Source organism: Dasypus novemcinctus, chromosome 12, assembly GCF_030445035.2.
Source record: "Dasypus novemcinctus isolate mDasNov1 chromosome 12, mDasNov1.1.hap2, whole genome shotgun sequence".
NCBI classification, from domain to species: Eukaryota; Metazoa; Chordata; class Mammalia; order Cingulata; family Dasypodidae; genus Dasypus; species Dasypus novemcinctus.
In genome coordinates this window covers 22,596,418-22,607,460 of record NC_080684.1, presented here as the reverse complement: position 1 = coordinate 22,607,460, position 11,043 = coordinate 22,596,418, and the positions used below count along the sequence as shown (strand labels likewise).

Below are 11,043 nucleotides of genomic sequence, written 5' to 3'. Positions count from 1 at the left end.
ATTTGTCCATCTTTCCCTTCTTTCTCTCTCATCTTGTCTCATTCCAAACTCTAATTTTGTCTGGCTTCTTGTCTCTTTCACCCGTGGAATCTTCCTCAGACCATTTCTCAGTGTCTCTAATTTGTCTCAGCCCCTCAAATGCTGTCATATTTTTATGGTTCTCTCTTTTCCCTCCCTTTTTTTAAAGCCCTGATTTTTGTCCTATCTAATTCCTCTTTCTATGTCCCATTTGTCCCTCTTACTTCTTTTTCCAGGATTATACTGAAAAAAAAAAAAACAGGGGGACTCTCACTTTGCTGACCATGGGACAATTCTTTCCCTGGATAAGTTAATATACAATTGAAGGTTGGGCCTCCATTTTGCAATGCTGCATTTGCAGACATCCCCTCCAGGGGACTAGTGCACCTCTAGACAGGTGTTATAAGGAAATATATGTGCTACCAGTAGGGGTGGCACCAGAATTCTACTTTTATAATCCCCCAGATATACCTTCTCCATTCCTTTTGTATTCCAGAACCCCAGACAGTAGAGAGGAACTGATATGAGAGCACAGAGCAGTAAAATCAAGCAAGAACCTGGGACTCCTAACTCCCAGTCCAAACCTCCAACCCTGGTCAAAATGCTTTTAGAGTCCCCACTGCCCTCCTCCCTGCACCTGCAGCTTCTGCCTGTGTCTAGCTCCACCACACTGGCTCCTGCTAAATCTGAGAATGAAATCAGATGCCAAGAATCTGCTTCTGACCTCCTCTGTCCAAATATTTGAGAAGTCACCTCACCCGCCACAGAAGGAAGGTGCAGGAAAGGAGAGGCTGCCCAGAATTAGCCTGGCTATAAATAGTGGGGGAAGGGAGGGCAGAGAACACACAAGAGCGCTAGACTAGCCTAGTAAATTCGGACATCAAGATTTCCCTAAAGGAGTGAGACCATTTGTAATGTAGCATTGTGTGATCTATGTATCTTTTAAAAATAAAAAAATATATATATTTAAAACCGTCTTAAAAAAGAAATATAAGAAAATAGAGGTTTATTAATATTTTCAACTATTTATGCTTAAGTTCACATTTATGGCTTAAAATATATGTTTTATATTCCAGAGAAAACTGGATTTCTTTAAATAAAATATCATGCCATTACAAAAAAAAGAAAAAAAAAAGGAGCGAGACCTGAATGCTGACAAAAAGTGCAATATGAATATGTAAGGGGAGGGAAAAACGTTATAGGGGAAGGAGGATCCAGAGAATGGAGGAAGCCTGGCATTAAAATATCCTGTGGGGTATAAGGGAATCTCTTATGTTTTTTTGGGTTTTTTGGGTTTTTTTTTTAGATTTTTTATTTATTTATTTAATTCTCCCCCCTCCCCCGGTTGTCTGTTCTCTGTGTCTATTTGCTGCGTCTTGTTTCTTTGTCCGCTTCTGTTGTCGTCAGCAGCACCGGAAGTGTGGGTGGCGCCATTCCTGAGCAGGCTGCACTTTCTTTCACGCTGGACGGCTCTCCTTACGGGGCGCACTCCTTGCGCGTGGGGCTCCCCTATGCGGGGGACACCCCCGCGTGGCAGGGCACTCCTTGCGGCGCATCAGCACTGTGCATGGGCCAGCTCCACACGGGTCAAGGAGGCCCGGGGTTTGAACTGCGGACCTCCCATGTGGTAGATGGACGCCCTAACCACTGGGCCAAGTCCGTTTCCCTCTTATGTTTTTTAATGTAACATTTTGTGTCATCTATTAACTTTTCAAAAAGATAATTTAAAAATTAAATTTTAAAGTAAATAAATAAATATTCTGGGGTGCCAGTGTGGCTCAAGCAGTTGAGTGCCTGCTTCCCACATGGAAGGTCCAGGTTCCTAAAAAAAAAAAAAGCAAAACAAATGGGGGAACCAATTCAGGGAGCCAATGTGGGCAGTGGTTGAGCACTGGCTCCCTACATGCAAGGCCCTGGGTTCAATCCCCAGTACCTCAAAAATAAATAAATAAATATATAAATAGATAGATAGATAAATGAATAAAATGTCCTACCAAAGAAATTCTTGTGTTTAAGGCAAGACCTCGGAACTTTATTAAATAAAACCCAGTGCTGACATGAAAAATGTTCAACATCATTAGCCATTAGGGAAAGAACAATCAAAATCACAAATAAGAGGGAAGCAGACTTGGCCCAGTGGTTGGGGCATCCATCGGCCACACAGGAGGTCCATGGTTCAAACTCCAGGCCTCCTTGACCCGTGTGGAGCTGGCCCACGTGCAGTGCTGATGTGCTCGGGAGCCCCACGCGCAGGGAGTGCGCCCCGTGGGGAGAGCCACCCAGCGCGAAGGAAAGTTCTGCCTGCCCAGGAATGGCACCGAATACACAGAGAAGATGACTCAGCAAGATGACGCAACAAAAGGAAACACAGATTCCCATGCCACTGACAACAGAAGCAGACAAAGAAGAACACACTGCAAATAGACACGGAGAACAGACAACCGGGGGGAGAGGGGAATAAATACACTCACTGGGTTGTCTATCATTTTTAAAAATGAGAAGAGCAAGTGTTGGTAAAGATGAGGAGAAAGATGAAGAGAAATTGTTGGTGGGAATGTTAAATGGTGGAGCTGGTGTGGAAAACAGTTTAGGGCTTCCTCAGAAAGTTAACACAGAATTACCATATGACACAGCAATCCTATTTCTAGGTGTGTATAAGTCAGCGCCTGAAGTGATGCAAAATACCAGAAATTGGTTGGTTTTCATAAAGGGCATTTGTTTGGGGTAGGAGCTTACAGATACCAGGCCATAAAGCATAAGTTACTTCCCTCACCAAAGTCTATTTTCACAAGTTGGAGTAAAGATGGCTGCCAACTTCCGTGAGTGTTCAGGCTTCCTGGGTTTCTCCCTTCTACAGTCTTGCTTCTCTCGGGATTCAGGGTTCCTTTCTTCCTGGGGTTCCAGCTTAAGGCTTCAGCATCAAACTCCAACATCAAAAACCCTCAACTCTATTCTTTGCCATGCCTTTCATCTGTGAGTACCCACCCACAAAGGGGTGGGGACTCAATGCCCTAATGATGTGGCCCAATCAAAGCCTTAATCATAACTTAATCACGTCCAGGTACAGACCAGATTACTATTTTTGGAATTCATAACCATATCAAACTGCTACAAGGTGAATATCCAAAAGAGTTGAAAGCAAGCACTCAGATACTTGTATACCAATGTTCACAGCAATATTATTCACAACAGCAAAAAGGTGGAATCAATGCCAAGTGTCCATCAACAGATGAATGGATAAACAAATGTGGTATATACATAAAATGGAATATTATTCAGCTGTAAAAAGGAATGAAGTTCTGATACATGCAACAACATGGATGAACCTTGAAGACATCATGTTGAGTGAAATAAGCCAGACACAATAGAACAAATATTGTGTGACTTCACTCATGTGAAATAACTAGAATATATATATTCATGGAGAAAGAAGATTCCAGAGTACAAGGGGTGGGTGACTGGGGGTTAACACTTAAGGGTACAGAGTTTCTGTTTGGGGTAATGGAAAATTTTCAGTAATATATGGTGGTGACAGTAGCATAACATTGTGAATATAATTAGTACTGTTGAATTGTATACTTGAAAGTAACTAAAATGGGAAATTTTATGTTATGTATATGTTACTACAATAAATTGCTTAAAAAACCAATGTTGATACTATATGGCAATGAAATGAAATGGCAAAACAACAGATGGAAAAGAGATTAGTGGTTGCCAGGCGACAGGGATGGAGCTGAGCAGTACAATGAGAAAGGGGTAGCACTAGGGAGTTCCTTTGTGATGATAGGAGAGTTTGGTATCTTGATGGTGCTGGCTATACGAATCTATACAGGGGATAAAATTTTATAAAACTGCACATACACACACACAAATGAATGCAAGTAAAAATGGTGAAAACTGCATAAGGCCTGTAGATTAGTTAACAGTATTGTATCAATTATCAACTTCCTGGTTTTGACACACTACAATTATGTAAGATGTCACTACTGGGGGAAGCTAGGGAAGAGTACATAGGACTTTTGCACTATCTTTGCAGCTTCCTCTGAGTCTGTAATTATTTCAAAATAATTTTAAAAGTATTTAAAAATGGATAAATGTCCAGACCCAAAGACGACTTTGGTCCTTGTCTAGGAGAAAGTGGAGGCTTTCCCCAGCCCCTTCGCAATCTACCAGCCTTCTTTCTCTCCATCTGTGACCCCAGAAGGAGATCATACTTTTTCCATCAACATTTTCTAGTTTACCAGCAAACCCTTCCAGAATATACACTCCAGGGTTAACTTCTCCTCCACCTCATCTGGCAGCAGAATCTTGAGCAACTGTCCCAGGGTCATGCTCTTCCTCCCCAAATATACAACAGGAGAACTGTCTCACCCCACTTATCTCTCCAGCAATGGTATATTTCTACTTGCCTCTGAATTCTGGCTGTGGCCACAGTTTGAACTGTAGGAGGGGCTGGGAGAGGAAGAACACAAATGTTTGGGGGTGAGGGGGTTTCAGTGGGGAATAAGTTTGACCACTCTGGGCTTCAGGAATCCAAGAAAAACCCTTAACCCTTGGGAAGAAGGATTGCAAGGTCACTTCCCACAGGGAGCCAATTAGACTGCCTTGCAAGTTCCTTTTCTTTGGATACTTGGCTTTGGGCCCACATTTGGAACACACCACCAACAGGCCCCCACTCCGGAAGCTGAGCCAGATTTGTCAGCATATGAAGCCTTCTCTGCTCCATGCTGTCTCTCAACCCACCCAACCCCTAATATCTCAGCAATTTCCAGCCCTAATGTTTGGTCCAGCCAGTCAGTTTGGTGTTTGCTAATTTAAAAAATCTAACTCTGAAAGAAGCCTCAAAGGAACAGAGAGCAAAATCACCTGAAGAAAAGAGCATGGAGTTGAGTTCATTCACTCTAAGGGAAAATAATCTGGGTGGCAAGTTATGGGGAGAGGTGGGTAGAAAGATTTCAAATCCCAAGAGTCGTTCTGAATATGTATGCAGCTGTGTGCAAGTGGGGCTGGGCTTCAACCACAGCAGAGGGTTAGCAGTGATGAACAAGGGCCCAGAAAAACAGTAGATGGTGAATGACCGTGAAGAGATTGATAAGGGGTCCCCCCAGATACAGATACTCCATGTCCTTTGCCCTAGAGTTGGGCAAAGGAACAGCCAGTGCAGGGGAGAGGAGGTGGAGCTGATGTCTGCAGATGCCAGGCAGTCTCTGGGCTGACTGTGGAAATGTCAGGCGGTTGTGCCAAGAGGGGTGAGGGTAATACAGAATGGGCCTGGCATGCACGCTGAGTGAGCCTAATCTTAACATTCACAGTCTCACCCCTGAAACCTCCAACACAATCCCCACTCAGTACCCACCCTCTGTTTCTCTTCCCTCATGTCACCATTCTCTGGCACTGCCTCTCACCCCCACCCCTCTCTTCCAGGCAGCCCCCAGCTCTGGAAGTAAAACACGAGGCACCTTCAAATCTGCTTCTATTTTGCTTGTTCACTGAAGTTGGAAGCTGGAGCCAGAGGGGGGCAGGGAAGGACCAAGTCTGGCTGTCCAGTGATGTTCTCATTCTTCCCGCTTCTATTGATCCGCCCCTCTCCAGAGCAAAGCCTGTTCCCGAACACTCATCCTCTGCCAGGATTCCCTTTAGCTGATACCCAACAAGCTAGAGGGCCACACTGACCAGAAACTGAGAATCCCGCCCCCAAAATGCTTCTGGGCCTCCCCTCCTGCTGTCTCTCCTTTAGCTCACGCAAGGTGCACCATGGTCACACCCAGACTCTGGAGTCAGCCGGAACTGTATCCCAGCTCTACCATTTATGAGCTCTAGTACTTAACTGCTCTGTACCTCCGATTCATCATCTGCAAATTGGAGAAGATAATAAAAATATTTCACAGGATTGTTCTAGGGACTAAATAAATTAATCGATGTAAAATGTTTGATTCATGCTGAACACTCAGTAAATACTGGAAAAGGGAGTAATATTACACTTATAAACAAGACACATACATGTCCAGTATTCAACATTTTTATTAAAATTTTTATTTTGGCCTTTAGTGTTCTGCTTTATGCCATGAACATTTCACTTACCTCATCTCACCAATCCTCTGGAGATCACACATCTCCCAAGGTTTAGGATGATCCTCTGCAAGGAGCTGAATGACTTAATCAGTAATTCTCAAATCTCACACAGAAAATTGCAAATAAATGTTTTCTTCTAACAACCTATCAGAACCCATTTTTCGTCCCCCTACAAGTAAAGACATAATGAAGTCTATTTTCAATTATGTCACTGAATCACAAAGTTTTAAGAACACCTGTCTTGAAAATAGCCTAGATATGATTTAGTTTCGTGATTTATTTACTGCTGCCTGAGCTCCTCACCTCAAAGTTTCTATTTAACTGGTCTGAGGCCAAGGCATTTTCAAACGCTTCCCCAGGTGATTCTCATTTTTGCCGTCGTGGAAAACCACTGATTTGCTCCAACCCTTTATTTTGCTAAAGATAAAACTTTTGCTAAAGATAAAACCATAGGCACCCAGCATGTTGGTACAAGGCTTACCAAGAGAGTGGCAATAGCAAGATATATTGACGTTTATCATTTTTCTTGTTGTTAGTTAATCCCGAAAGCATTTCTCTTTAGTTCAGGCCGGCGTTATATAATTTGCATTTTACTTTGGCAGCAGCACTTACGTTTCTGGTAAGTCTGGAATGAGTTCGCATTCCCTGACCACAAAAGGACAGAGATGAAATTGTACATTCACCACACGTAGCCAACCGAATTAGCAAAGCTGCCTAGGAAGCCGTTTGAAGTGCCTAAAATGCTTCTCTAGGATGATCACCCAAAACTGAGGGTCCTCTAAGGGGTGGTGAGAAGAATGAGGATTGGAAAATAAATGAAAGCATTTCCTCCTAGAGGGAGGGGGAGCTGGGAATCAACTTCTGAGAACCAGCCAGAACTGTCAGGAAAGAAAGGCGGGGAAAGGAAGAGAATTTCAACGAGTTCAGCGAGCTCTGCTCCCGAACAACCGAACCGTGATATTCCACCCGCTAACATCTACCCTCCCGGGAGCCTGAGGCCCTGCAAGGACACTAGGGAGAACTTCTTTCAACACTCACCAAAATGCGAGTCCCCACAAAAAAAAAGTTTGCCTGTCCCACCCCCCACCCCCCACCCCTCCGACCTTCTACCATCTTCTCCTTTCTTCAGCCGAACTCACTACCAGCCACCCTACGCCTCAAAAGAGGGCGGCCCCCGGCCTCACGTGACACTGCGGTCACGTGACCCTGGCCCCGCGGGAGCCGACGTGCGGGTTCCAGCTCCTGGAAACGGAGCGTTCTCGCCGTGCCCAGCACCCTGCCCCAGCCCGACTTGACCATGTTGTCCCGCCTTCTGAAAGAGCACCAGGCCAAGCAGAATGAACGCAAGGAGCTGCAGGGTGAGCGGAACATTCGGTCTACAGTTTTCTCTCCGGCCGCGGCCTAGCCTCAGCCCCGAGCCAGAGAAGGACACGGATTAGCGGGGCGTGAGGAGGGAGGAGCTAGAGGACAGTCTCTTCGGAATTTCTGTTGCGCCAGCGACGGGCTCTGGGCCTTTTGGCAACCCTCGTCGCCCCTCGGCCACGCCCCCTCTCCCCAGCTCCGCGGCATCCCAGCCCCGCCCCCTCCCGGTGGGCCGCGGTGCCTATTGGTCCAGCGAGCGTCTCATCCTGGAAGTGGGAAGAGACGCCCCTGAGGGGAGGAGGGTGTTGGGGATCCCGACAGAAGATGGGATTCGTGGAGGCCAGAAACCATCGAAAGGGGGCTTTGGCGCTTGTTTTCTAACTTCTGGTTGGGAATCGCAGAGTTACCGATCCTTCTGCTGACAGAGTGGAAAAAGAGTGCCGAGGAGTCAGAAATCTTGGGCCCTGTGCGGTTGACTCCTTGGCATCCCCGGGAGAGCCCCTTCCTCTCTCAAGTACCTGTGTGCGCATATCTAAAATGAATGGACTTGCTTTATATTTTGCAAGGACCGTTTTAGCCCTGACATTCTGAAATTATTTGAGATGCTTCGTCAGCTAGCAAAATAGTAATGAATGTGTGAGGACCCTTTAGCACCACCCCCCAAAACCCTAACTCTTCGTTTCAATTCCTCAGAAAAGAGGAGACGAGAGGCTATCACTGCAGCGACCTGCCTGACAGAAGCTTTGGTGGATCACCTCAATGTAGGGTATGAACCTCCTTGCATCAACACCAGACCCCCAAGTTTAGGCACTGACAAGGTCTGGCCTTCAGATGCTCTTGAGGGGGTAGAGTGTTTCACTCATTCCCCTCCCCCCACCACCACCCAGATAACTTTAGAGAGAGAGGCCTGAGTCAACCTTGACCCTAGCATTGGACAGGGTTGGAACAACTGCAGTGGTTAGTAAAGCAGCCAGATTTCCCCCTCCCCACATCAACTTCCTGGTGCTTACAACTTGATGCCATCGCCTACCTCCCTGGACCCCTCCAGTCCAGCTGTCACTTCAGTGGGAGGGAGAGCACTCTTCTTCACCACAACTTACCACCCTCTCCGCCATCTCCCTCTTTGGCAGGCCTGGGGAGCAGCTGGCCGGAAAGAGATGGTACAGCTGGTGGGGGTTAGGGCAGAACCTATGCCAGGAGCTAAAGCAGAGCCAAGCTGCCTCTTCCCTTCCTTTTGGGTCTCCAGGGGCCACCCCTGCCCTTTCTCTTAAACAAGAATACCAGGAACAGGTTTTCAATACATAAACTGCCATTCCTAAAAAAAAAAAAAACAAGTACAAAGAGCTTTGTCCCCATCCTGAGTGACCCTGAGTAAGGCAAAGATGATGGTTCGATAGTTTATCTGTTGGAAGAAATGCAGTATGATGCCTTCCACCCCAGGGCAAGGAGAACCGTTTCCTTGTGATTCCAAAGACTGAGTCAGGCAAGTGAACTATGCAGGGACTGGGATCATCTTCATTACTCATCTTAGGGGGAGATTAGAAGAGAAGGCTGTGGTTGGGGCCTCTGATCTTCCTCCCCTGCAAGCCTCTTCCTTCACCCAGTGTGAATAAGAGAAAGCGAGGAGTTGATATGGAAAACTGGGGTTTCAGGAACTCCCAGGGGAATCTGTTGCAGCATTGAGGAGTGGCCTCTGACTGTTCCTATTTCAGCTCTCCTACTGTGGCCCAGCTACCTCCCAAAGAAAAGGGACGGGGTCTGCCCCCTTTCCTCCCTCCCACATCAATGCCTTCCAGGCTCTGCTCGCCACTTGTGAGGCTGGCCCAGGCTTCTCCCTCTTCTCCATTCCCTTTGCTAGGGGCCACCCCACTCTCAACTCAGAGGGCAGCTAAGCCAAAGCTGGATTAGAAAGGGTTTTGTGTTGCTGCCCACAGTTCTTTTCATTCCCAGGAAAGGAAAACAAAGGCTCTCTCTATCTCAGCCCCTGTCAGGTGTCCTGCCCACTCTCTCAACCCCCCCTCCAACCCCTTGCCCCCACAGATTCCAGTGGAGGGAGTAGGCACCGGATGTGGAGTCTCCTGCCTGACCCAGAGCTTTGGGGAACGGAATAAAAGACTCACCACCCAATAAGGGAGAAAACTTATTGCAGGGGGCAGGGAAGAGCACTGGGAACACCATTCCCATGGCAGCAACGTTCACTGCAGCCACCACCTTGAGTGAAGAGAAAACACTGTATTGCCTAGACAAAAAGGAAGGATTGTGTGTGTGTGTGTGTGTGTGTTCCTTCATCTGTGTGGGCGAAAGGAGAAGAGTTGGGGGAGAGAGCCAAGAAGAAGCCCCTCCTGACCCAGGGTTTCTGGGGAGACGGGTTTCTCTTCCATCCCACCCCAGATTCAGGGAGGGGCCCAATTTCCCTAACTAGGCTAGTTCCACTTCTGCACAGACCCCTGGGCCTCCAATCACTGCCAGATGTGTCCCTTTGCCTGGATCTTTCCAACTTCCCCACCCTTCTCCCTCCCAGCTCCCCCTAGATCAGCCCTCCCTTCCACACCCCGCTGCAGGAACTCTTCGGGGAGGTAGGCGATGAATGTTTCTAGTCAGCTCCCAGCTCAGCTCTCCTGGGAATCCTGGGAGTAGGAAGAGAGAGCTGGGTCCATTGGCATGTACTGGTAATCATTTGTATCTCATCCAAAAATGGCTGCAGTCCTGAGGTTTGCCCCAGTCCTGACTCCTGGCTGGCGTCCCATCCTGCAGTGGAAAACTAGTCCTGGAGACCATCTCTCACTAACTGGGTGGGTTGACCTCCTTCCCCTCCCTCTTCCAACCTCTAGGGTGGCCCAGGCCTACATGAACCAGAGGAAGCTAGACCATGAGGTAAAGACTCTGCAGGTCCAGGCTGCCCAGTTTGCCAAGCAGACAGGCCAATGGATCGGGATGGTGGAGAACTTTAACCAGGCACTCAAGGTGGGCCACTCCCTACCTCACCCCCACCCCCACCCCCACCCCATCCTAGGCTCCCATTAGCTGCCTCCACTCAGATCACCTTGTGGCTGGGGTTAGGGAGGAAGGGAGAATGGTCCCAGAAACCCCATCTATGGCCCCAGCAGCAGAGAAGCAAGAGGAGGTGGTAAAAGCAGTTGGCAGGTCCAAGAAAGCCCTTCCCCGGGGATGAATGGAAAGTGCCCCCGGACTGGGAACCACTGCTACTGTGCTGATTCTTGGGCTCCCGCCCCCCTCTTCCCTCCCCAGGAAATCGGGGATGTGGAGAACTGGGCTCGGAGCATTGAGCTGGACATGCGCACGATCGCCACTGCCCTGGAATATGTCTACAAAGGGCAGCTGCAGTCTGCCCACTCCTAGCCTCACTCCCCTTCCCCTCTACCCCAGCCCTTCTACCTCACCATGGAATCAGGAGGGAGGCTGACAGGACCATAAATAAAACACAAGACTCCATCTCTATGTGTATGACTCAAGGGGCTACAGCTCAGTGTGGAAGGTCTTGGAAGGTTCACAAGTTGTTTTCTTGAAGAGACAGGTACCTTTTGGGTAGAGGGTGGAACTAGCTTCCTTTTACTATCCCAATGCTCTTCT

The 11,043-nt window shown here is 47.7% G+C and overlaps 1 protein-coding gene across 1 annotated transcript; it reads left to right on the top strand.

Annotated features, from left to right (window-relative positions):
• Positions 1 to 7,270: 7,270 nt before the first annotated feature.
• On the top strand, positions 7,271 to 10,905 carry BLOC1S1 (biogenesis of lysosomal organelles complex 1 subunit 1). The gene is made up of 4 exons (XM_004466061.5): positions 7,271 to 7,448; positions 8,146 to 8,218; positions 10,284 to 10,416; positions 10,702 to 10,905. The coding sequence occupies exons 1-4, from the start codon at positions 7,388 to 7,390 to the stop codon at positions 10,810 to 10,812; spliced, it is 378 nt and encodes a 125-aa protein (XP_004466118.1). The 5' UTR covers positions 7,271 to 7,387; the 3' UTR covers positions 10,813 to 10,905.
• The last annotated feature ends 138 nt before the right edge of the window (positions 10,906 to 11,043 follow it).

Coding starts and splice junctions, on each gene's coding strand:
- BLOC1S1 (XM_004466061.5), top strand. CDS start 7,388: ATGTTGTCCCGCCTTCTGAAAGAGCACCAGGCCAAGCAGAATGAACGC. Junction 8,219..10,283: donor GTGGATCACCTCAATGTAGG/GTATGAACCTCC, acceptor TCCAACCTCTAG/GGTGGCCCAGGCCTACATGA. Junction 10,417..10,701: donor ACTTTAACCAGGCACTCAAG/GTGGGCCACTCC, acceptor TTCCCTCCCCAG/GAAATCGGGGATGTGGAGAA.